The sequence below is a fragment of the Palaemon carinicauda genome, chromosome 41 (genome assembly GCF_036898095.1).
Source record: "Palaemon carinicauda isolate YSFRI2023 chromosome 41, ASM3689809v2, whole genome shotgun sequence".
Taxonomy (NCBI): Eukaryota; Metazoa; Arthropoda; class Malacostraca; order Decapoda; family Palaemonidae; genus Palaemon; species Palaemon carinicauda.
In genome coordinates, this window is record NC_090765.1 from 22,183,786 (window position 1) to 22,211,285 (window position 27,500).

The 27,500-nt window shown below is 42.7% G+C and overlaps 2 protein-coding genes across 8 annotated transcripts in view; both read left to right on the top strand.

Moving 5' to 3' along the window:
- LOC137632320 (uncharacterized) overlaps window positions 1-27,500 on the top strand; it is a 243,832-nt gene that overhangs the window by 33,068 nt on the left and 183,264 nt on the right. The window lies entirely within an intron of this gene.
- LOC137632324 (very low-density lipoprotein receptor-like) overlaps window positions 15,048-27,500 on the top strand; it is a 35,085-nt gene continuing 22,632 nt past the window's right edge. Inside the window, exons 1-5 of the mRNA XM_068364248.1 lie at window positions 15,048-15,200; window positions 15,543-15,695; window positions 20,535-20,678; window positions 21,428-21,541; window positions 25,039-25,152. Of these exons, the coding sequence (XP_068220349.1) occupies window positions 15,104-15,200; window positions 15,543-15,695; window positions 20,535-20,678; window positions 21,428-21,541; window positions 25,039-25,152 (622 nt within the window). The 5' untranslated portion in view covers window positions 15,048-15,103. The remainder of the gene's footprint in view (window positions 15,201-15,542; window positions 15,696-20,534; window positions 20,679-21,427; window positions 21,542-25,038; window positions 25,153-27,500) is intronic.

Genomic DNA, 27,500 nt, shown 5'->3' on the forward strand with positions numbered 1-27,500 from the left:
TGTTGGTAATCGTTCTGAACATTCTAGTAAAATACAGATTTACAGTACACTAGCCTTTGGTCTCACTCCCATCTTTGTCTTTATTTTGATATTGGTAAGTTTACTTAGAATTTTGTCAACTACTGTATTTCAAAGCTCAATTAAAAAATTAGAATTCATTCCTATGTCATATACTCTACATTTTTTTATCCTTTAAAATATAAAATGGCCTGAATAGAGAAGGGATGGCCATTAAAAATCATTAACGAGGGTGTATACAACAGGTGGTGTGCATGGGGAAGTTGCCCCACCCACTCTCCGGTCTAAGACTTTATTTTTGTCTTTTGCTGCAACAAATACAGACATACTGTTACTTCCTATCGAAGGCTGTTTAAACTTGTTCGCATACTTTTAAATTTGAATGGTTGATTTTAGCTTTCAAGATGGTGATGGAACTAAGCAAATATTTGCAAGTGGGTGAAGGACGGCCACTATTTTGGATTATGGCTAACCAGTTATAAATCTACACTCACTTTGCCCCTTAGGGGCATGTTTATTTGCAATTATCCCCACATGTGGAGTGTAGATCATCGCCTTCTATCAAGACAGGCATATTGTTTATGTCATCTTGTGTCATTCTTAGCAATGCTCAGCATGGAGGTACAGCTGGTAACCATACATGTTATCAGTTACACACTTTATTTTTTCAAGTTGTAGCAAAACGTCTTAGAAGTAAATCCATAAAAAGGACTCATGTTTGTATAGTTAGGAAAATTACAAATATGAAAAAGTGTATTTTATACAGAGTAAGGTATTTATTGATGTAAGTATAATAGTGTTTGGTAATTTTCAATATTTAACTTAGCCGGTGATTATAATAGCTGCAACTCTGTTGCTCGACAGAAAAACTCTACGTAAAAATTCGCCAGCGATCGCTACACAGGTAGGGGGTGTACTCAACAGCGCCATCTGTCGTTCAGATACCCATTACTCATTGTAAACAAAGAACTCAATTTTCTCTCTGTCGGGCTACCGGCAAGACCTACTAATTCGCTGTTGCTAACTGGATTGGTTTTCACAACTATTTGGTGAAGTACACTATTCTAGTTTTGAGCTTTTGCTATGCAGGTGTTTTATCTTCATCTTAAAACTTGAACTTGTTTTGGATAGATTTAATTATGGTGACAAAGAGAGTATGGACTTTCTTTCACTTTTAAATGGCTGACCCTTCCCTTAGACGGAAGTGTGTTTAGGCTTTTAGTAATTATCTTATCACGTTATAGATTTTCCTATATATATTTTATATCTCTCCGCCTTTATTAGGCCTCTTCGATTAACTTTCCATTTATTATAAACATATATAAATAAATTTTAATGTTTTGTTTATATGCGACCTTTCTTGAGAGTAGGCGGTCTTAACTTGGAAACCGAAGTTTATCAACGTTGAGCCCTTTATATCGTCTTTAGCTTTTAAAGAGCTAAGGATTTAAAACTTTTTAAATGTAATTTTTTATGAAAGAATTTCTTTGATAGTCTTCGTACTGTTTTCAAAGATGAACTAACGTTTAGTTTTTTATGCTACGCAGTTGTTGACGTTCAGGACGTTCAACATGCGCTCTATCGTTACGATAGAGAGAGAGTGTATCACGGTTTCACTTTGCAGTAAGAGTAAATCGATTCTGACGTTTTGTTCATTCTTTCTTAGCTTAAATGTTTTAAATTCTAATTTAAAGGAACTTTTTATTTGAAAAACCTTTCAGTTTTTTCCTTTAGTCAAATAACATGTTTTTTTTGACGATATATAATTGGGCTCTTCTCTTAGGTGCGAAATCAAGAGAGAAAGAGAGAGAGAGATAGAGACGGAGGGAGAGAGAGGAGAGAAAACGTTCCGTTCAAGCGGGTAACGTTGTTCTCGTGTTACTCACGTCCCTAGTCGCTGTACGGGGAGGAAGGATAAAACGTTTTTAGGTTTTTATTCTCGTCCCCAGGCTATGTGCGGTGAGAGATTGAAAACGTAGTTATATGAACTAGTGTTTAGTCTCTTTCCCAGCCACTGATTTTTCTTTTTATCTTAAAATATGTTTTCTGTTTTTTGCTGGTATTATGAGCTTGCATTATACGACTAATTTCGCAATTACTACCTTTTAATGAAGGGTAGAATTGCGTGTTTCAGGTAGAAATAAGTGCAAAACAGAAAATCGAAGTGATAAAGTGATATGCGCAAAGTGTTACAGTGTTGCGTCCGAGGCGCAAAGTGTTACAGTGTTGCGTCCGAGGCGCAAAGTGTTACAGTGTTGCGTCCGAGGCGCAAAGTGTTACAGTGTTGCGTCCGAGGGTTCGTCTGTTCGTGCCCTGTCGTTCACCTAGTCCGGGACCTCTTACAAGCTCCCAAGCCCAGGGGAGAAGTAATGTCAAACGACTTATGGGTTCGAGAGGCCTTGACCAACGAACAGACGTTTTCCCTCTATGGTATCGGGTGTATCTTACCAAGATCTCCCCTACCATAAAACGAGAGAGACGTTGTTTCTCCTCGCCATCCGTAGGCTTTTCGCATAAGAAACCTGTCACAAGGTTTCGAAGCCCTTAAGCGAAAGTCAGTCCTTTCAGGACAGGTCCAGCGTCCTGGTTACAGCCATTAGGACAGCTCTGACCCTATGCAGTCATCGGATAACTGCTCGCCGCCTAACAAAAGCGTAACACAGACTCTGAGTGTCTTTTTTTTGTAGGCAAAGTGTTGCGGTCACAAACGTTACCCTCGTCTATTACCACAACCATTTCCGTTGATCCTTAAGGGGTTGTATGGCAAAACATGCAGTATATGCTTGCCTCCCTTATGGAAAACTATTCTGCCGATTAGTCCGTTGAGTCTAGCCGTTTATCTCATCGATATCCTGGCTTTCAGCCAACCTAACGTTCCTTTGTGCTTACTGTTGACGTTGGCGTAGCTTAGTCACGTCAGTCAGGTTGTTTAGAACCACACTCGATGCGGTCTCGTGTGGTTTTTCAGCCGCATTTGGACGTTAGGCCACTTGCTGATGCTCCTGTTGACGTTCAAGACGTTCACTAACAATCAGAGTTGACTTGTTTTGACGCTGTGCGCCAACCTCCGCATTCTAGAGTTGTTTTGACTGCTCAGTCTAGGCAGTCAAAGCAGTCTCGAGTGGACGCTGTGCGTCCTCACGCACCTGTTGTGGTTGACAGTTCAGTTGTTGACAGTTCACAGACTGTCAAGCAGTTACATGACGTTGCGTTCTGGTCCGCTACTAATGCACCAGTGAGAGACTCAGCTTTTATCGGACAAGGTTCCTTTAGATGAGGAAGTTGCTGTTCTCCCTCCTACTGATATTCCCTTGAGGACTCTGTCAGATGGAGAGGAGCCTAAAGCTGCTTAGCCTCCTATGGACTTTAATTAAATCATGATGATTTTTTTAAGGATCTTCGTCCGGATCTTTTTGTAACTGCTGCTCCTCGTTCGCCTAAACGTCAGAGCTTACACTAGGCCTAGCTACTTCGAAGCCGTTGTTTTTAAGCTAGTGCTCTCTCGCTCTCCTAGAGAGCGTTACGTTGGCTAGGCGACTGGTTTTTCACCAGGAGGAGTTTGGGGGATACAGCCTTTGCTTTCCCTTCTTTTAAACTGGTTTATAGAGCGAGAGTCTGATATGACACGAGAGAAGTTCTCGGCTTGGGAGTTCATGCCTCTGCCCAGATAGACTTCTCAATTCTGGTAGACTCTCCCTGGCGCCTAGCCAGGAGACGCTCCAAGTTGTTTACAGGTCAACTTCACAGCTGTTGTCGAGCCTTTGAAGTTTTGCTGTACTATTATATCACGCATAACAAGGCTTTCAGGGATGGTAAACGGTTCCGCCTCAGTCGCTAACCCCGTCTGTTGCCACACCTGCTCCCGTAGACCCTAAATGGGCTTTGCTGCAAGACATGCAGTCCAAGCTTGCGTCCTTGATAGAGGACTTACAAGCGGAGAAGAACCTTCTGGCCAACAACCTTCCAACCGGTCGGTTGTGCGCCCTGTTGACGCTTAGGTAACCTACTCGCGTCTGCCAGTTGAGGTGGTTACTCCACCGATGCGACCCAGTGTGGGTTGCCAGCCGCACGTTGACATTAAGCGACGCTCGGATGTGGTTTTCGACGTTCAGGACGTTCAACAACCAGCAGAGGTGACTTGTTTTGACGCAGTGCGTCAACCTCAGCAACCCGGTAGGGTGTTGACTGCACAACCCAGACGGTCTAGACAGTCTCGGGTTGACGCTGTGCTTCCTCGCGCACCCATGGTTGTTGACAGTTCACAGACTGTGCAGCAGTTCCATGATATTGCGTCCGGCTCCGTCACGCATCCACCAGTGCGACCGGATTCAGCGAGCCAGACGTTGCCCACTCCGTTGCCGTTTCCTCATCAGTTTCGGATGAGGAACCCTCTGATGAGGACGTTGCTGAACAACAAGACGATCAGCCCCCAGCCCTGCTATCCATCCAGAAGATGCTGAAGAAGGAATGCTGCTCAGTCAGGCTGTGGATGAGTCTGGTAGGGACACTGTCATCCGTGGATCAAATGTGTCACTAGGAAGACTACACCTCCGTCCTCTTCAATACTATCTAGCTTTTCACTGGAAAAAGGACAAGACGCTAGAAGCGGTCTCGATCCCGGTTTCCGAAAAGATAAAGTCTTGTCTGACTTGGTGAAAGGACAATATCAACCTAAGAGAGGGTCTTCCCCTGGCTGTTCAGACTCCCAACCACGTTCTCTTCTCGGACGCATCGGACGTAGGCTGGGGTGCGACATTAGACGGTCGGGAATGCTCGGGGATATGGAACTCGAGTCAAAGGACAATGCATTTCAACTGCAAGGAGCTACTGGCAGTACGTCTGGCCTGGAAAAGCTTCAGGTCTCTCCTTCAAGGCAAAGTGGTGGAGGTGAACTCGGACAACACCACGGCTTTGGCGTACATCTCCAAGCAAGGAGGGACCTACTCTCTGACGTTGTACGAGATCGCAAGGGACCTCCTCACCTGGTCAAAAGGTCTAAACATATCACTAGTAACGAGGTTCATCCAAGGAAACTTGAATGTCACGGCAGATTGTCTCAGTCGGAAGGGACAAATAATTCCAACAGAATGGACCCTCCACAAGGATGTATGCAAGAGACTTTGGGCCACCTGGGGCCAGCCAACCATAGATCTCTTCGCAACCTCGATGACCAAGAGGCTCCCAATATTTTGCTCTCCAATCCCGGACCCAGCAGCAGTTCATATAGATGCCTTTCTCCTAGATTGGTCACATCTAGATCTATATGCATTCCCTCCGTTCAAGATTGTCAACAAGGTACTGCAGAAGTTCGCCTCTCACGAAGGGACAAGGTTGACGCTAGTTGCTCCCCTCTGGCCCGCGAGAGAATGGTTCACCGAGGTACTTCGATGGCTAGTAGACGTTCCCAGAACACTTCCCCTAAGGGTGGATCTTCTACGTCAGCCACACGTAAAGAAGGTACACCAAGGCCTCCACGCTCTTCGTCTGACTGCCTTCAGACTATCGAAAGACTCTCGAGAGCTAGAGGCTTTTCGAAGGAGGCAGCCAGAGCGATTGCTAGAGCAAGGAGAACATCCACCCTTAGAGTCTACCAATCGAAGTGGGAAATCTTCCGAAACTGGTGCAAGTCAGTATCCGTATCCTCGACCAGTACCTCTGTAACTCAAATAGCTGACTTCCTCTTATATCTGAGGAAAGAACGATCTCTTTCAGCTCCCACTATCAAGGGTTACAGGAGCATGTTGGCATCAGTCTTCCGTCACAGAGGCTTAGATCTTTCCAACAATAAAGATCTACAGGACCTCCTTAAGTCTTTTGAGACCACGAAGGAGCGTCGTTTGGTTACACCTGGTTGGAATTTAGACGTGGTACTAAGATTCCTTATGTCAGACAGGTTCGAGCCGCTACAATCAGCCTCCCTGAAAGATCTCACCTTAAAGACTCTTTTCCTGGTATGCTTAGCCACAGCTAAAAGAGTCAGTGAGATTCATGCCTAGAACATCGGATTCTCATCTGAAACGGCTACATGTTCTCTACAACTTGGTTTTCTAGCCAAAAACGAGCTGCCTTCTCGACCTTGGCCAAAATCGTTCGATATTCCAAGCTTATCGTATGGTTGGAAAGGAACTAGAAAGAGTCTTATGCCCTGTAAGAGCTCTTAAGTTCTATTTAAAACGAACTAAACCTTTACGAGGCCCGTCTGAAGCTTTATGGTGTTCAGTTAAGAAACCATCTTTGCCTATGTCAAAGAATGCTTTATCCTATTTTATCAGACTGTTAATACGAGAAGCTCATTCCCATCTGAATGAGGAAGACCAAGCTTGGCTGAAGGTAAGGACACACGAAGTTAGAGCTGTCGCAACTTCTGTGGCCTTTAAACAAAATAGATCTCTGCGAAGTATAATCGACGCAACCTATTGGAAAAGCAAGTCAGTGTTCGCGTCTTTTTATCTTAAGGATGTCCAGTCTCTTTACGAGAACTGCTACACTCTGGGACCATTCGTAGCAGCGAGTGCAGTAGTGGGTGAGGGCTCAACCACTACAATTCCCTAATTCCATAACCTTTTTAATCTTTCTCTTGAAATGTTTTTATTGTTGTTTTTGGGTTGTCCGGAAGGCTAAGAAGCCTTTCGCATCCTAGTTGATTTGGCGGGTGGTCAAAGTCATTTCTTGAGAAGCGCCTAGATTAGAGGTTTTGATGAGGTCCTGTTGTATGGGTTGCAACCCTTGATACTTCAGCTCCTAGGGGTCGCTCAGCATCCTAAGAGGATCGCGAGGCTCCGTAAGGAAGACGTACTTAAAAAGGCAGAGTAATTGTTCAAGTCGACTTCCTTACCAGGTACCTATTTATTTTGTTTAGTTATTTTGATAACTTCTAAAATGAAATAAAAATTCTTAGCTCATATGATGTAAACATATTTTGCTGGTCTCTACCCACCCCCCTGGGTGTGAATCAGCTATTATAATCACCGGCTAAGTTAAAAATTGAAAAATGTTATTTTGATAAAATAAATTTTTGAATATACTTACCCGGTGATTATAAATTAAAGGACCCTCCCTTCCTCCCCAATAGAGACACAGTGGACCGAGGAGAAAATTGAGTTCTTTGTTTACAATGAGTAATGGGTATCTGAACGACAGATGGCGCTGTTGAGTACACCCCCTACCTGTGTAGCGATCGCTGGCGAATTTTTACGTAGAGTTTTTCTGTCGTGCAACAGAGTTGCAGCTATTATAATCACTGGGTAAGTATATTCAAAAATTTATTTTATTATCAAAATAACATTTTATGAGAATAAAGCTGGTAAATAATTTTGCAAATTATTTTCTGGGGGGCCTGTGACGGCCGGTGAGAAAGGTCCTTCCTTATACCTTTCCTAATATAAATCTTCCAAATATACTAGAGAAAGATAAAAGCATGGAATGCAGAGGTTACAACCCTCGCGCGAACACCTTGTAGGTGTCGTGTATTAAACAAAGGCGTGTGTAAACCACTATTCACAGGTTGTCTTCCATTTAGATAATCCCTTCATCAATGGGGAGGGCCGTGACAGGCCCTAGATAACATGGTTGAACTCCCCAACGACACCTACCACGCGCGCCCTCTAGGACATCCTTCTTTAATTGGACTTGAAGCAAGCATAGTTTTTTTGGGCACAGTGTTTTTTCGAAGAATTTCTCGTTATTTCAACATGACTGACGTTGTTACTTCACCCTTACCAATGTTAAGTACCATAGTTTGTTTTGGCAGCTTTTGACAGTACCGGGCATTTGTTCTATTTCCATTATGGTGGTTTTTAGTTTTGGAAGCGATTGTCCTGCCGAGATATCGGCAGCCATTTTGGGTATGTTCGCTTCGGTAAATTTTCTAGTTAATTTTGCCCATCTGGTACTCTGTCAGATAGGTTATATCACTTACGTTTTATGGCCTTTTATGTTATCATTAATTATTATTAATTTTTACTGTGGTATTTATTTGCTTACAAGTCCAATTTGGACCTACGAAGAATAGCGATTTAAGATAGCGTTTTAAAGCATAGTAACGATTTAAAGCTTAGCGATTTAGTCTGTTAATTTGTACCCTCCTGGAGGGTTCGTTTTAGACTATATCCTTGTTTTTTTGTTACGTTGTCGTTATTCTTCGTTATTACTATTACTAAGAAAAGCAATCAATTTTATTAATTTTCTTATTTATTGTGTGATGTTAATTTTTAATATGTAACCTTGAGAGCGAAAGCATAGAGTGCTCGTTTCCTGTTCTACAGGTATGAGTTATCCTTTCTCTCGTTTTCTTTGAGTAAGAGAGGTGAATTTCCCGTTCTCCGTTTTTATACGATCACGGGTTATTCAGGCCTCTTCTCAGTATCAGAATTGATGATAGTACGTTTAATATTATAAACGATTTATTGATGTGGTTACTGTTAATATAACTAACACTATTATTAGTTACGTTAGTGTATGAGTCATTAATTGGGGTCGTTTTATACCGACACCCTTAGCTCCGCCTTGAGTTATGCTTGGCTCCGCCTTGAGTTATGCTCCGCTATAATGGATACTCATTGGGTGAGAACTAGTTATCGTTCCGGAGCAGATTTTTGGAGTGCAACGGTGAAATCCGGCACTCGGACTCCGGCTGAAGCCTTTTACACACGAACCTTTGTCATGTTTGATCACAATTACACAGTTAAGGCCCCCGTTTTCATCGTATCTCCGGCTTCACTGGAGATAACTCATTCATTGAGGATAATGTTATCGTACCGGAGACGGTCACGATATCACGATGACGGGCCTTTGCTACCGGACCTCCGGTAAAAACAGAGATCAAGCAGGAGTCCAGAACCGGAGTTAACAGTGTGATATCGATGAAGTTTAGAGATTCATGCTATGTGGTTACTGGTTTTCTATTATAATTTCTTATTTTATTAAGGTGTTAGCTACTACCATACTCACACATTAATTAAGATTTAAGTGTTTCTGATTCATAAGTCAATGACAAGAATCTCAAGGAACATCCAGACTTATGTCTTCTTTCTTTTTACAGAAAGTCCGCTGCACTGCCAGGGGCTGCTCCGCTGCCTTTACTGATCCCATGGGCCATGATCTATGCCGGGCCCATGCCCATTGCGCCATATCCTTCTCTCGGGAACCGGGACAAGCCCCCTATACGATATGGTTTCCGGAGGCATGCATGCTCTGCTATGGGCTGTCAGCCCTACTCCTGAGCGAGGAGGTAAGTTGGTTCTAGTGTCCCTGTTAATATTCTTTGCGAAGAATTAATTGCTCTTTGTATATTGACTTCAGTTTTGACTTCATCATTAATTCCCTCTCCTCTTTCAGGCTGATGATGAATCTCTCAGGGAGGCGAGAGCTACTCTCCGGCCTTGGGTGTCAGGGTTTGGGAGGAATGCGCCTGCTGGCGCACCCTATCTTCTTGATGGAGACATGGCTTCTCGCCTATTCCCAGGCTCTACTACTGCAGCAGTTCCACCGGAGACAGCGGCCCCGTTAATTGAAGTGATTAGAGAAACCATTCTAACTGAGGAAGAGGTTTTAGTGACGGAGGCCGAGCCCTACCTAGGTCTGGACGAGGAACCCATGGATGAGCAGGTAGGTGGTGTTGAGTTGGTGGACCCCCTTTCACCCCACACTCCTTCCTCTTCTACTTCCTTTCACGGCTTTGATAAACCTACGGCTTCTCCTCTAGGTTCCTCCATTCCTGTACGACCCAAGGTGAAGCCACTACGTACCTTTAAGCCTTCAGCTTTGCCATTATCAGTGTCACCGGTTCCGGGACCCTCAAAGGATCCTGATGTTCATATTGCTATACCTAAAACCGTGACTCCTAAGAAGTCAAAGTCTACTAAGTCCAGGGCTTCGTTAGAGGATCAAGCTCGGGAGCCCCCTTTATCCGCCGCCATGGTCAGGGATATTGTGAAAGAGCAGATACAACAATATCTTCAACAGTCTAGGGCAGACCGAGGAGCTATGACGGAGCTCAAAGATATGGTGGGAAGTCTCATCCGCTCCGGAACTCAGATGCCCCCTCCTTCAGCCCCGGACGCATCGAAGTTACCTCCCTTCGAGAAAAACAACCCTTGGAGGTTTGCCTTACATGCTCCATATATTGATGGTGCCATAACTCTAGAGGGCATAGGCACCCGTCCTCTAGAGGACTTAGATTTTACCCTCCGGGACTAGAATTCCCATTCAACGGCTTCGTCCGATTGAAAGAACATGCCTTGGTTAGGTTAGACAAGGTACCGAAGGAAACAGTAATATTCCCTAAAGAGCAGGCCCAATCTTTCTGGGCCAGGACGTTGTCAGACTGGGGTTGCACTAATTCCAAGCTCACCCCACACAAAGGAGCCTACACCATATTTACAGCTTCTCCAGGTATTACCTTGCCTATTACAGATAAAGTGGCAGCTCCTACTTTTCAGGCTATCAAAGAAGGTTCTGCCATGCCAGCTCCTAAAGAGACCGATCCCACCTCCATGCTCATTCCGAGTACCGTTACTATCTGGGATGATGCCCCCGCTACTTTCACAGTAGGGAAGTTAGACCCAGACTGTGCCTCTAATCTGTTCTCCGAGAAGCTTCCTAAATTACCAGATATTCTTCTCAAGACTGAGTTTGAGGCACGGAATAGGTTGGCTAGGTCTCTCCACTCCATTACCTCCGTGGAGTCCCTAACCTCACTTTACCCGACCGAGACCATGTTCCGGGTATTCACAAAGAACCTGTCTCTGTCCTTCCAAATCGACTTACACGAGTTTTGTTCGGCTCGGGTTAGTTGCAGGAAGCACGTTCTTTCTGAGGCCACGATCAGGCATGAACCGAATAGGCTGATAGCTTCCCCCTGCTGGGGTAAGAACCTTTTTCCTCAGGAGGAGGTGAACAAGGTACTACAAGACGCTGCGAGAGCAAATCAAAATTTGCAAGTGAGGTGGGGCCTCACTGCCAAAAAGAGGGTTGAAGGGCAAAAACAAAACTTCTTCAGGAAGAAACAGAGGTTTGCCCCTTACAAGACGAGCCGAGGTCACTACCAACAATCGTCGATTGCCCACTCGTCTTCACAGTCTCCCACTGCTTCGTCTCCTCTACAGCCGAAACACCCTCAACAGGTGGTCTACCTCACTGCTCCCCCAGGTACCCAACCCAACCCCGTTTGGATGCCCTCACCCGCATACATCCCTAGCTACGGACCCTCAGGTCCCTTTCGTGGACACCAGAGAGGTAGCTACAGGGCTAGAGGACAGTTCCGTCAACGAGGCGGACCTAGGACAAGGGGTTCTCGAGGAGGGAAAGAACCTAGATTCACTCCCTCGCAATGATATAGTTCCGGTAGGGGGGAGACTTTACCACTTTCGAGACCGTTGGACCTTCAGTCTGTGGGCTCACAGCATAGTCTCCAAAGGCTTGGGGTGGAAATGGTCACGAGGTTCCCCTCCTCCACCAGTGACCTTCTTCCAGAGACCCACATCCATTCTGAGAGAGTACACCACCGAGTTACTACAGAAAAAAGCAATCAAACGGGTTCGATCGCTGAAGTTCCAAGGCCGCCTGTTCACAGTTCCGAAGAAAGGCTCGTCGGCATTGAGAGTGGTCCTGGACTTGTCAAAGCTAAATTCTTACATCCTCTGCGACAAGTTCCGGATGTTGACCATCTCTCAGGTACGTACCCTGCTTCCCCGTGGGGCCGTCACCACCTCTATCGATCTTACCGACGCCTATTATCACGTACCAATAGCTCGAAACTTCTCTCCTTACCTAGGTTTCCGTCTAGGCAGGAAAGCCTTTGCATTCAAAGTCATGCCCTTCGGCCTCAACATTGCACCCAGGATATTCACGAAACTGGGAGAGACGGTGCTAGAACAACTCAGGAACCAAGGGATTCAGATCGTTGCTTATCTGGACGATTGGCTTATTTGGGCTCGGTCAGCCCTGGAGTGCAACAGAGCTACGAAGAAAGTACTTCGTTTTCTCGCCAACCTGGGATTTCGGGTCAATCTCCAAAAATCCCGCCTACTTCCATCAGACCGCTTCGAATGGTTAGGCATACAGTGGGACCTTGCACGGCACAAGCTGGTTCTACCTCCCAAAAAGGTAAGAGAAATAGCTTCCAAGGTCAAGAATTTTCTAAAACACAGGCAGGTGTCCAGAAGAGCCTTAGAAAGAATCCTCGGCCTTCTGCAATTCGCCTCAGTAACAGATCGCCTATTGAAAGCCAAACTCAAAGACATCAATCGAGTTTGGAGAAAGAGAGCCACAGTACCTTTAAGAGACAAGGTCTCGAAAATCCCCTCTGTCTTGAAAATGAGATTACAGCCATGGTCCGAATCGAAGAACCTTTCCAAATCGGTTCCTCTTCAATTCCCACCCCCACAAGTGACAATTCATACAGACGCGTCTCTGAGTGGATGGGGGGGTTACTACGAACGTCGGATGTTTCAGGGCTCTTGGTCACCCGCCATGAAACACTTCCACATCAATGTTCTCGAAGCCATGGCAGTGTTCTTGACCCTGAAGAGGCTCTCTCCTCCGAGGTCGACCCACATCAGAGTAGTGTCAGACAGCACAGCCGTCGTACACTGCATCAACAGAGGAGGATCCAAGTCGCCCAACCTGAATCAGATCCTGGTCACTATCTTCACCTTGGCAGCAGAAAAGAACTGGTTCCTGTCAGCAACCCACCTAGCGGGAGTCCAGAATGTGATAGCGGACTCACTATCCAGGATGAAACCACTGGAATCAGAATGGTCTCTGGACATAATTTCATTCCAGTGGATACTCAGGCTGGTTCCGGGCCTTCAGGTAGATCTATTCGCAACTCAGATGAATCACAAACTTCCTTGTTATGTGACACCAAACATGGACCCTCAGGCTTATGCCATAGACGCATTAACCCTGGATTGGAACCATTGGAGGAAGATTTACCTATTTCCACCAGTGAATCTTCTAATGAAAGTATTGCACAAACTACGCTCCTTCCGGGGGACAGTGGCCTTAGTAGCACCTCACTGGCCAAAGAGCAGTTGGTTTCCTCTCCTCCTCGAGCTGAAACTCCGACCCTTCCGGATTCCATTCCCCAAACTAACCCAAGTAATTCAAACACAGACTGTGTCAGATTCCTCAAGGATAGCCAAAACCCTAACTTTGTGGACTTCATGAAGTTTGCAGCTCATAAAGACGCAAACATTGACCCGGAAAACGTTCTCTTCATCGAAGCGGACAAAAGGGACTCGACAATTCGTCAATATGATTCGGCTGTTAAGAAATTAGCAGGTTTCTTAAAGAATTCAGACCACACTCGTATGACTCCGAATTTAGCCATCTCGTTCTTTAGGTTCTTATTTGACAAGCATTTAGGTTCTTATTTGACAAGGGCTTGGCAGCTAGCACTATAACTACCATCAAGTCAGCTTTGAAGAAGATATTCCTGGTTGGGTTTAACATTAATCTAGCTGATTCCTATTTCTCATCTATTCCAAAAGCATGTGCTAGGCTTCGGCCGTTGGATCGGCCACAAAAAGTCTCTTGGTCTCTGAACAATGTCCTCAAACTCGCGTCGGACACTGACAACGAGTCCTGCTCTTATATCACTCTGCTTAGGAAGACGTTATTTCTATCAGCTATGGCCTCAGGTGCTAGAATCTCAGAACTAGCAGCGCTCTCACGTAACCCGGAAAACATAGATTTCCTCCCTACAGGCGAAGTACTGCTTACCCCAGACAGAGCTTTCCTAGCAAAAAAATGAGGACCCGCAAAATAGGTGGTCCCCTTGGAAGATCATCTCTCTTCCCCAGGATCCTTCGCTGTGTCCAGTCACTACTCTCATGACCTTTTTAGCTAGATCTGCCACCCGCTCGTCTGGCCCCTTATTTATCAGGGAACAAGGTGGTACTTTGACCATTCAAGGTATCAGACAACAAATCCTCTACTTCATTAAACATGCTAACCCGGAATCATTTCCCCATGCTCATGATATACGGTCAATAGCTACCTCTATCAATTACTTCCAGAACATGGACTTTGATGACCTTAAAAAATACACGGGTTGGAAATCTCCTATGGTTTTCAAACGCCACTATCTAAAGAACTTACAGGCCCTTAAATACCCTACGGTTGCAGCGGGGAGTCTTATCTCCCCCCATTAATCTCTGATTATTTCTTTATTCCATCTCTTCTCTCCTCCCTCCTGACCACCTCTCACACCACGTCGCCACTCTCCTGGGTGGTTTGTTAGCCCTAAGTTATTTTGCCATGTTTAATTGTTATGATTTAACTGTTATTGTAATTACCATTCCTGTAAAGTTTAGATATGCTTAGACATGTAAGGTTGATTCCTTTCACGACGGGACACTCAGGTGATCCCTGGTCCTCATATTATTTTAGCATTACATCCCCTATGCCTCTGGCTAGTTTATGATTTATGTTTACTTACAGTATTATATTATTGCCTTACATGGTGTTTGTTTTCTCCTTATTATGTTATTAATTTATTGGGCTTGGAAGGCATTCTCTGGTACATTCTCACCGGCCGTCACAGGCCCCCCAGAAAAGGGATTTTGACGAAGGAAAAATCTATTTCTGGGAAGAGGCCTGTGACGCCCGGTGAAACCCTTCCCGGTTATTTGATACGGACCCCACCCCTCTTTTTCCTTGCCAAGCCATATGTTCTTGCAGAAGGATGTCCTAGAGGGCGCGCGTGGTAGGTGTCGTTGGGGAGTTCAACCATGTTATCTAGGGCCTGTCACGGCCCTCCCCATTGATGAAGGGATTATCTAAATGGAAGACAACCTGTGAATAGTGGTTTACACACGCCTTTGTTTAATACACGACACCTACAAGGTGTTCGCGCGAGGGTTGTAACCTCTGCATTCCATGCTTTTATCTTTCTCTAGTATATTTGGAAGATTTATATTAGGAAAGGTATAAGGAAGGACCTTTCTCACCGGGCGTCACAGGCCTCTTCCCAGAAATAGATTTTTCCTTCGTCAAAATCCCTTTTATAATGCATATTATTACAGATTGTGGGCTTGACGAATTTAGGTGCGATACTCTTCGTTGTATATCTAATGATAAGATGTGTGATGGTAGAGATGACTGTGAAGATAAATCAGATGAATTTGGCTGCCCCACTGAAAGCTCATCTCTATCTTTGTTTGAGAAATCTACTCCAGGTAATCATATATCAATAATGTCAGAAATTTTCACTAGTTTTTATCAAAGAATCTTATCTTTGGTTCATACATTGATTTATATAGTCAAATATTGCCCATATGTGGAAAGTTTTATTTTAAAGTTGACTGCATTATGATTTAAGGAATGTTCTATGTTATAATTATTTAATCTATAGTTTTATATTACTTTGCTGTCTTTGTCTTGAGAACCATATTCCACAGGGTTTAATCCTTTTAGCCTTGTGATGTTATTTTTGATAATGTATGGGTATGATTCATTATTAAATTCATACAAAAAGTGTTTCTGAATCATTTTTATGGAAACTGAAACAATATTTTCAGTTACCGCAACAGGTTGTCGTCCAAATGAGTTCGCATGCGAGACAGGTCAGTGTTTATCAATGGAAAAGAGATGTGATGGAATTGATGATTGTATAGATACATCTGATGAAATTGAGTGCCCTACTACTACCATGTTGACCAGCACGTTGGTCAGTAAGTATTGATCAATTGTTCTAATTTAGTTTGTTCTTTCATACTACTTTTGTAGTCTTTAGAAAATTATCATTTTGTTTTATTGGTACTGTATTTAATCCTGTTGTTAAATGGAAGAATTTTCTCATTGTTCTGTTACATAAGTAGTAAAATGGTTTAACTAAGAGTGTTCTAAAGAGTTTGATTTTGAATGTTGGATGAAAATGTAATTTGTATGTAATGAGTGTTTAAAGGAAAATAGAATAACACGAAATAGACTGTGACGGTGCCGAGAGAAGGTTGTGAACTAAAAGGCAGGATGCGATCAACTGAGTTAATTTATTATGGAACACACTCCTTTATATACAAAACCTCAAGGCAACAGGAAATTACATGTTCGAGAAAATGACAATGTTACTTAGGCGACACGCAGACATGTTTATTCTGGTTCTTTTTAGTGCAAGGGAAGAGCGAAGATACAAGCATAATATATACAAAAGGAATTATGTACAATTGTGACACACGGTTGGTACATGGCTCCCCCCCTTAAAAATGACATACTGTACATGTTAAATAGGGCGCCCTGATCTAGAGAGGCGAACTGTAGGCGGGTCATCGGGTAGAAGATAAGCAGGTTTTAGACGATCAGTGGAGACCCAGTCTTCTTTGCCACGAATGTTTAGTAGGAATGCTTTCGGACTGCGTCGGATCACAAGGAAAGGGCCCGTGTAAGGGGGCGTTAGCGGTGGCTTGGTAGTGTCGTTGCGCAGGAAGACGTGCGTTGCAGAGTGCAAGTCTGTTGGTATGTGATGCTTCGCTGGGGGCTTGTAAGTCTGGCGGCATGGAGTAAATTTTCCCACGACGTGACGTATGCACTGGAGATTGTCGGAGGAGGTTGTAGAAGGAAAAAATTCGGCAGGGACGACCAACGGGTCGCCATACACCATTTCAGCTGCCGAGACGTCGAGGGCGTCTTTAGGAGTGGTCCTTAGTCCCAGGAGGACCCAGGGAAGCTGAGTAAACCAGTTGCAATCCTTGCAGCGGGACATCAAAGCTGCTTTGAGGGTGCGATGAAAACGTTCAACCATTCCATTGACAGCGGGGTTTTAGGCCGTTTTCTGATGTAGGGTGATGCCCAGGAGATTCGCTAATGATGTCCACAATTGAGAGGTGAAAGTGGTTCCCCTGTCAGAAGTAATATGCTCAGGGATACCAAATCTTGCAATCCATCCAGAGAGTAAGGCAGATGTACATGAGGCGGACGTTGTAGTTTCCATGGGAATGGCTTCAGGCCAACGAGTGGAGCAGTCGATGACGGTAAACAGGTAACGATGTCCTTGTGATGTGGGTAGGAGGCCTACAACGTCGACGTGAATGTGTGCGAAATGACGCTGAGGTTGAGGAAAGGTGCCCACTCCTGAATCTGTGTGTCGATGTACTTTGGAAGTTTGGCAAGAAGTACAGGCGCGGACCCAATCTTTAGCATCCTTAGAAATGCCGTGCCAAATGAACTTTGCCTTCAGCAGCTGTGCAGTAGAACGGCATGAGGGATGTAAAAGGCCGTGAATGAAATCAAACACCTGTCGGCGCATGGGAGCAGGAATCCAAGGTCGCGGTCTGCCAGTACTGACCTCACAGAGGAGGGTGGTGTTGGAGTCTTCGAGGGGGAAGTCTTCCCAATGGAGGGATGTACAGGATGTCCTACATGCTTGATATTCTGGATCCTGTCATTGGGCTTCAGCCAGGGCGTTGTAATCCCATCCCAGTTGAACGGCAGCTAACGTGTTTCTTGACAGGGTATCGGCTAAGGGATTTATTTTCCCAGGGACGTATTGAAGGGTGCAATTGTATTCAGCCACGGCAGAGAGATGTCGGCGTTGCCGGGCGGACCAGGCATCAGACTGTCGAGTAAAGGCGTGCACCAGAGGCATGTGGTCTGTGCGAATGACGAAGGGCGTACCTTCTAAGAAATGGCGAAAGTGACGGACAGCCAAGTGCACCACCAGCAATTCTCGATCGAAGGTAGAATAACCCGATTCTGCCTTGGACAGTTTTCTGCTGAAGAAGGCCAATGGGCGGGGCGAGCCTTTGACCATCTGCTCGAGTACTGCACCAATAGCGACGTCGCTGGCATCGGTGGAAAGAAGGAGAGGGGCATGTGGGATAGGAAAAGTGAGAGCCGCAGCAGTTGATAGGGCCTTCTTTGCATTGCAGAAGGCCGCTTCTTGAAGGGGACCCCACTTCAGGTCCTTTGGCTTGCCCTTGAGGGAGGCGTAGAGGGGAGCAAGAGTGGCGGCAATAGCTGGCAGAAAACGGTGATAATAGTTGATCATGCCCAAGAATTCCTGCAGAGCTTTGACGGTCGAGGGCGCGGGGAAGTTCTGAACAGCTGCTACCTTCTCAGGGAGGGGATGGACTCCTTCAGGAGTGATGCGGTGCCCTAAGAACGACACTTCATTGGCGCCAAAGGTACACTTGTCGTACCGGACTACAAGGCTGTTTTGTTGCAGGCGGTCGAGCACGATGCGCAGGTGACGGAGGTGTTCCTCTTTTGAGGAGGAGAACATAAGTATGTCGTCCACATAACATACACAGAAAGGGATGTCCCCTAAGATGCCATCCATGAGACGTTGAAACGTGGCCCCAGCATTACGAAGGCCAAAACAGGAGTAATTGAAGGTGTATGTACCAAACGGAGTGGTGATGGCAGTCTTGGGGATGTCTTCTGGGTTCATAGGCCCCTGATAATACCCCTTCAGGAGGTCGAGCGTAGAGAAAACCTTCGCTTTGTGCAGGTAGGAGGTCACGTCAGCAATGTTTGGGAGGGGGTAGTGATCCGGTTCTGTTTGCATGTTCAGGCGCCTGTAATCCCCGCACGGACGGAGGGAGCCACCTTTCTTCAGAACGATGTGTAAGGGTGACGACCATGGGCTGGAGGCCTTTTGGCAAAGGCCCATTACCTCCATTTCGGCGAACGTCTGTTTGGCGGCTGCCAATCGTTCCGGTGCCAGACGTCAGAAATTTGCAAAGACTGGGGGTCCCGTCGTCTTGATATGGTGACAAATACCGTGCTTGGCAGGAACCGTGGGCGTTTGGCGAAGTTCTGGATGGAAAACTTCCGGGTACGACGTGAGGAGGTGGGCGTAGGCGTCCGTGGGTACGCTGATGTGGAGAGCGAGGTTAGAGGGGGTGGGTTGAAGAGGTGTCGACAAGTACGAGTCTGCGTTGACCAATCGTCGGTGGGCGACATCGACCAGAAGGTGGAAATGAGAGAGGAAATCCGCACTGAGGATTGGCATTGTGACGTCAGCAACAAGGAACTTCCAATTGAATTTACCGTTAACGAACGATAATGTGAGGTTCTCGTAACCGTAGGTGGGTTGCAGATCCGTTGGCAGCTACCAAGCGGACGTCGGCAGATGTAGACAGACTACGTCGTGTCTTGAAGAGTTTCCTTGGCAAAAGAGAACGACAAGCACCCGTGTCTACCAAAAATCGCACGCCTGTTCCTGCATCATGTAAAAAGAAAAGATTAGAAATACGGGAGGCCACCGCCACAAGAGATGGCCTACTTACACGTTTTTTGGCCACTGACAATCCTCGGCACATTTCTTCGCGGTTGCCCCGAATCTGAAGTGGTAGTAGCAAAACTGCGGCGGATGGGAGGTAGTAAGTGGCTGTAGAAGTCGTTGGTTGGGGCGCGAGCGATTGGTGGGTGGTGGGTGGCTTTGTCGCCGCTTCAGCACGTCACGGGGTAGGCGTGTATGTCCTACAGCATTCTTGTCGGCTTCAGTTGACGTTGAATAGGCATCCTCTTCGTCAGGGGTGTAGGCGTTGATGGAGGTCTTGAAGTGGCTGTCCATAAGGGCATCGGCTTTGGTCATCAAGTCCTTTATGGGTAAACTATCGACATCGGGTATGGCAGCACGTATAGGTCCGAGTAAACGGCGTATCCAAAGGGCATGAAGTAGGTTCACCTCACGAGGAGAGCCGTCTGCGGCAGGTTGAAGGCGAGCGATACTGGTCATTTCCCTGAGGGCAAGCGAAGCCCTTTGGTCCCCCAACGGTTGTTGCGAGATCTGAAAAAGCTTTGCTATACGGGCGGCTGGCGACGGCGAGTACTGCTGCAGTAGGTATGTTTTGAGGGCGTCATATGTTATTGGGGTGTCTCCTTGTTCACAAAGCCAATCGGATATTTCTGGGAAGGTGTCTTCGGGTATCGCCGCGAGAACATAATCTGCTTTGGTGGTTGAGCGAGTCATGCCATTGATGCGAAACTGGACTTCTGCGCGCTGAAACCAAGCAAACGCCCCTCCGCTGGCAAATGACGAAAGTTTCAATGGGGGAGCCGCAGCGCCAACTCCCTTAGAGTCCGCCATAGTACCAACAATGGAGGGGCGAGGTGGGTGGGGGTGGAAGGCGGTGTGAACTCAAAGGCATGATGCGATCAACTGAGTTAATTTATTATGGAACACTCTCCTTTATATACAAAACCTCAAGGCAACAGGAAATTACATGTTCGAGAAAATGACAATGTTACATAGGCGACACGCAGACATGTTTATTCTGGTTCTTTTTAGTGCGAGGGAAGAGCGAAGCTATAAGCATAATATATACAAAAATTATGTACAATTGTGTGACACACGGTTGGTATAAGACAAAGATAAATCAAGACCAAATTAACTGAAGCTGTAAATATTTTTAATGATAAAGTATTTGGAAAAATCACTTACACTATTTGTAGCCCATTAAAATATTGGTCATGTATAATAGCTTCAAAGTTTGAAAAAGTATTTTCCTATAGTTCAAGTGCACATTACATGTATTAAGGATATATTATTCCCTCTTCTCTTGAGGCAGGTTGTTATGCAAACGAGTTTGAATGTGACCTGGGTCGATGTTTACCAGAGAATAAGAGATGTGATGGACATGAAGATTGCAGTGATAAATCTGACGAAGCTGGGTGCCCTACTTCTTCCAAGTTGCTCACCTCTACTATGTTATGTAAGTGTTTTCTGTATTGAGAATTGTATTATTTAGTTCAGTTTCCAAAATTTTGAAAAAGAGCTATTTTTAGGATTCCGGCTTGAAAGTACATTCTAAATATTTTTTCTGAAGTTGAGGATTTCCAGTGTCATATGAATGTCTGTAAATTAGCAGGTGTCACAGTCTTATCTCTCTCTCTCTCTCTCTCTCTCTCTCTCTCTCTCTCTCTCTCTCTCTCTCTCTCTCTCTCTCTCTCTCTCTAAATATGCTTGTATACTAATATTGACTAGTGTCATGATTCCTTTTTTTTTTTTAGTTAGTATGTCGTTTTCTTCATGTGTACGTATGCCTTACTTGACTTTTTAAATAATTTAAGAAATTATTCACATTGCTAACAGCTCTTAGAGTTATCCATGGGTTTAATGAGAGAATGAATGATCTTGTTCAGTCCTAGATACATTTGTTTATAATTTTATTGATGTCTTGGGAGTACTATCTTTTGGAAATTAAGTCAAGCTTACATAGATCATTTTCTTTGTTTACTGTATTAAGGGGAAATAGGACTCAGTTGGATATCTGGCTTTAATTACTTTCCACTGTAGATCTTACTGAATATAAAAGCTCCAAAAATGTTTGTCGTGGTCTGATAGGATACTAGTACCTGTAGAATACATTTTAAGTTTCATATTCATAGCATTAGTTAGACATAAGTCATTAACACACCCTTTTTAGAATCAATATCTTAATTTGATATTGTTTTTCCAAAGCTTGTGAGACAAATCAATGGATGTGTAGAGATGGATCTTGCATACCAAAGGAGTATCGTTGTGATATTCGACAGGATTGTCCAGATTCTTCTGATGAAGAAGGCTGTGCAAATGGTAAGTAATTTTCCTTGTTGGTAATAAGGAAATGTGAAGTAATTAGGGCTTGACCTAACATTTTGTTTGTATAGTGCAATGGTAAATAAGAAAACTGGTATTTCCAGTTTTCTTTACTGTACTTGCAAAGGTGAAATAGGGCTTTTGTGGACAAGAGTTTTACATATAGCAGCTGAAGATGGTAATGTGCTTTATTTTAGTGGTTTTTCCCTCTGTAGTGACAATCACATTGATTAGAAATGATTTATTTTAGATTGTTTTTAATAAGAATGAAGAACAAATAGATGTAAGTATAACAAAATTCTCCCCCCACCCAAGCACTTTGAGGCAGTGAGGGTATACTGAGTAGTGTTTTCTGGATCAACACCTGTTTAAGTTGTCCCCAAAGTATGCCCATTTGAAGGGTCTTGCACCTTTTTCAGCCTCTGAGTCAGCTGTTTTGGAGACTGTCATGCCTATCCTCAAGAAGTCTTTTGATTTGGCTAGTGGTTAGGCACTGTGGCATACTTTCCGAAGATGTTGGGGTTATCAATGTCTGAATCATGGGATAATTACAGGAGATTTATACTGTTTGGTTTACTGTGATCCTCTTTTCTATTGCATCAGGCTAAAAACCAGTGGGCTAAGGGGGGAGAGGGGTGCTCTGGCATCCTCATTCTCATGCTAGTTGGTCCAGAGGTGATAATGGTGCTTAGGAATGCTTTGTTGCAGAATTCTGCACCAAGTAGTTGTGTGCAAGTGGGTGTGGAAAAATGGAAATCTGCTTTGCAGGACTTCCTGATTCACAGCAGTCTCCTACAATGGCTCTGGTTCTTCGTGTGTGTCTGCGGACAAACCTTTAAGTGCAGCCATGCCTGCAGGATCAGTGGGCAAGGTCATTTTGACCTTTTCTAGATCCTAATCTGTACCACCAGCAATTCCACCCATTCAGAAGCTTCCTGTGCTTGTACAGCCCTTTTGTGGCCCTTCAACCTGACCAGCTGTTCAGTAAGGGAGGCAGCAAAGAGGTAGAGGGGGGACTGCTATGTCCAAGTCCCACTCCCTATTATTGTTGCAGCAAGGATGAGGATGCCTACCATGCCTTTGGGCAACCTCGGAGAAAACTGGCGGAGCCTCACTTAGTATGTGTCCTTCAGGATGGGCACTTACCACCTTTTATGGACTGCCACAAATGCCCCTTTCTTGCAGACCAATGTCATTTATATCCTCCAATATTACTGAACAGCCAAGAACTGTTGCAGAGGTGAAGGGATATTGGAGGAGATTGTAACCAAAGCCATTTGAGAAGGGTCTCCTGTCTTCTGCAGTCAACTCTTTCTGATGAAGTTAACCGCTGGTCTTTTGAACTTTCTCCCCAGAACTGGTATATACTGTAATCAGGTTCAGGATTAAATTGTATATATACTGAGTTCCATCAGAGAAGGAGAGTGCATGCTTTCAATGGATGTGATAAACTATTTCAGAATATCCATTCTTTAGTCCTCTCAGAAAAACCTCCACTTTCCATTGTGGAATGGTGTAACAGTTGAAAACATTGTGTTCAGACCGTGTTCACTCAAGTGTTCATGCTGAGGGCAGATTTGGTGTCTTGGATGCCATGTCTTTTGATTTATCCCAATGATTTGTTGATCCTGGCCTCTTTAGAGAGGAAAATGCTACAAAATCGAGATAACCTTTTCAGCTTTTGTCACATTCTGGTGATTGAGATTAATTTCGAGAATTCCTACCTCAAACCTAAGTAGTAGTAGTTGAAGTACAGTATATGAACATGTTGACAGATGTGGCAGTAGCTAAAGTGCTTCCATCAGATGATCACATCAGCATGCTCGGAGAGGTAATGCAACTGTTCTTTCCAGACAGTATTGCCCGCTCTACATCAGAAAGTCTTATTTTTTTCTTTTTATACCTTTCTTCAGTGGAGAAATTTACTTCTCAGGGGGAGTCATTGGCATCTCTTCCACAATTTCTGGATTCTGCTAGGGCAGCAATCAAGTTTTGGAGGGAATTTTATAGCTGAGGAAATGAGTATCTCTCCTTATTCCTCAATGGAGCAGTGTACCAGTTCAAGACTATGTTATGACTGTGCACTACTCTCTAGGTGTTCACTTTAATGTAGACGTGATGGCATCTTGGGTCACGTCTACGTGATATGTTTTTTTATGTATCATGATGTATGGTTGATCCTGGCTTCCTCAGAGAGGCAGTTGCTACAGGATTGAGATAATTTTCTTGGACTATTATAACAATATGGGATTGTGATAAGCTAGAAGTGGTATCACAGCTATGTAAAGGTTAGTGTATGTGGCTACAAAGTCATGGTTTATTACACCAGGGGAAGGTGCTTGAGATGTGATCATCTTATCAAGGTGGTGGGAATACCCAGAAATATATGTCTAGGCATTTGTCACTGACGTCTATACAAATCACTTACCTATTTGTTTGAAAGTTCTTAATCCTTTTTATCTGTAGCATTGTAAGTAATGTACAGCTTAGGGAACCATCATTATCCAATAGTTGAATGTTCTATAGATTGTTTGATTGATTGAAACTTTTACGCACCCTGATTCTTGTATCTGATAACCTTTAATGTGGAATAATTGTCTACAAACAACAACTTTTGGGTGAGAGCCATTGATTAGCCATAGACTGTCGGTCTTTTTCGATGTGTCTTTTGTATGGTAACAGTGAAATATAATTCATGGCATGTAATCTGCTTCAGCAATCAAGCGTGATGTTATCCAAATGTAGTGTAAGTAAAAGCGAAATAATCTGAATTTTTATCCAAAATGGGTGAAACTGCTGACAGTGATTGATTTACTGTAGAGAAGATGAATGAGAATTGACTAGTGATAGAGATATTCAAGTTCAAAGAGCTATTGAAGAGCTTTATCCAGAAGATTATGAAAATGTTGAATAATTGGAAGGTGAATTCTTGAAGGTACTGTGGTTTTTATGAAATTGAATGAGTGAGTTTCAATCGAGGAAAAATGCCACGATCATGTGACTAGCAGTTCATCAAGTGGCAGTCAGAGGAGGATATATCATGTTTTGTTCCTGATTTTGCATTTACTATATTTGAAGTGCATGTTTATCTGGATTACAATATATCTAACTATTTGATTGTATAAATGACTTATTTCATCTAACTTTATTTTATTTTATCTTGCTGATTGTGGGCAAAAATCATATGCTGAGAGAGAGATAGAGAGGTAGAAAAAATACCTTAAAGTGTTAGTCGATAGAAAAGGCGAAAGTTTGATATTTTATTTCACATAAATTCTTTTTTTTTTATTTGAGCATTATCTGTTTTTGTGAATACAATAGAAGTTAGTGACAAGTTCTCCTATTGAATCATTTGTTTTTTTATTTGTTATTAAATATTACAGTTCTGTATTAGTAATATCCAGAGTTTTGAAGACATGATATACAAAATAAAATAATTTTTTTGCTAATTACAAAGGTGTAGAATTCTAACATTTCAGTATTTCCTTTTAAAGCTTGCAACCCTAGTCAGCTGATTTGCAAAGATGGGTCGTGTGTTCCAAAGAAATTCCGTTGTGATGGGCGATATGATTGCCCAGACTTTTCAGATGAGGAGGGATGTTCAGGAGGTAAGAAGCTTTATTCATACCATGTACGGACTTTAAATTATAAGAAAACAAATTATATTGAAGCTAATTCTTAGTAAACTAGCTTTCAAAAGTAATTGACAAATTTTGCAAGATTTAAAAATTATTTTAATTAATTTTTTATATTGTTTTACAAAGATTGAATATTAATAGGCAGTCTGGGTTGTCTTTATTCAGGATTATGAAAATGATATCTGAACTGTATAATTATATTTTTATAGTATGATTTTGTATAAGATACCTGGATATCAATTTCTGTTTAGTTCCTAGTGTCCAAAGAATTACAGAAATCAAAGAAAGGAAGAGTAAGGTAGAAAGTGGGTGCTTACTTTCAAATAAAATCATAGGCTGATGACTTTAGATATGTAAGTTATGAGTAAGGGAGAATAGAGAAAGGTAAAACATTCAAACAGTGTCTTTCATCTAGAAATAACTCATGCGAAAGTATGGAAAATTCTAGATATGAGTGCAATATTCTGAGTATATATATATATATATATATATATATATATATATATATATATATATATATATATATATATATATATATATATATACATACACATATACATTTATATTTATATATAAATATATATATATATATATATATATATATATATATATATATATATATATATATATATATACACATATACATTTATATTTATATATGAATATATATATATATATATATATATATATATATATATATATATATATATATATATATATATATACTGTCTATAATTATATATATATATATATATATATATATATATATATATATATATATATATATATATATATATATATATATATATATATATATATATATATATATATATATATATATATATATATATATATATATATATACACAGTAGGGTCCCGAATTACACGTGTTCTAATTACGCGATTCCTCAATTACGCGATCGATAGTTTTAAAAAATTAAATTTCCTGTATCTACGAGGCTGTTCAAAGTTCGCGAGTCAAGCACTACAAAATGTATCAAATCTATTGTCTTTTTAAGTATATTGGTAGCCCTAAATACGGTGATTTATAATAAATGTTACAAAACAATATCAACATTACATTTCATTAACATAATTTCATAATGAATAGCCTATTTAAGGATAAAATTCCACATCAACAATGAAATCAACTGTTAACTGTGCGAGTCCAGCTGACAAAATGTAAACAGAAATGTGGTTACGTTCTCGGCAATCTTTATCTTTCTCCAACCTTACGATAATTGTAATGGTAGTGTTAATGATGGTATATTAAAGCATTATTTTTGTTTAGTACAGAATATTTAAAAGCCTTATTTTTCCCTCTGGGCGTTCAAGGTTTTCACGAGTAGACTGGGTTCGTTTATCGGCAGTGAATAGCCTAAACTTCGGTAACGAGTCGTCAATATTTTGTCATATTTTAAACAGTATACATTTGATTTGCAAACATTAATCAAATGTATACTGTTTAAAATATGACAAAATATTGACGACTCGTTACCGAAGTTTAGGCTATTCACTGCCGATAAACGATAACAAACCCTTTAATGCAAACTAACTGTATCCTTTGATATTCCTCTATATTTATCACGAATTCCTTCTATACCTCCTCAGACACTCTTATTTCAAATATCTAAATTATTCTTATCACAACTAACACCATCTAGTCATTTTCATTCCATTATATCTATTATTCCTCTGGATCTTATTCCCTTTCCTTATTCTGTTTATTCGATGGGATTCGTTTTTCCCTTTACCGTCTTTCAGAATCTATTTTTAGCCACTGGCAACCAAATCCCCCCTTCCCCCGTCTCCTACCGTCTCCCCTGCGAGTCCACCCAGCCTATCTCATCACTCCTCCCCCCCCTTCATCCTCCCCTGTTCTAGGTCTGTAACCTTCTGCGTCATAATCTCTCTCTCTCTCTCTCTCTCTCTCTCTCTCTCTCTCTCTCTCTCTCTCTCTCTCTCTCTTTATACAATACGTACAAATAGATGAAGAAACCAAAATCGGTTTTCTTGAAGTGTCAATTAAATACAAAACGAAAAAATTATACCGTGTATACATCCATTTCAATCATAGCTTAAAATACGGTAACCGATTTCGTCCGCAAACCACTATTTTTTAGGAAACACCATTCTATTCCAGAAAATTTTTACTCTAAATGTCAATTGCGCTATAATAAAACATGTACTTATGTTGTTAAATTTCGGGTGTGTTTTAAAAATCGAGTATTGCTAACTTATTTTTGTTTTACTTTTGGCTGTGATCACATCAGCTGATGTCTAGCTTCCGCGCGAATACAATAACAAAGAATTGTTTA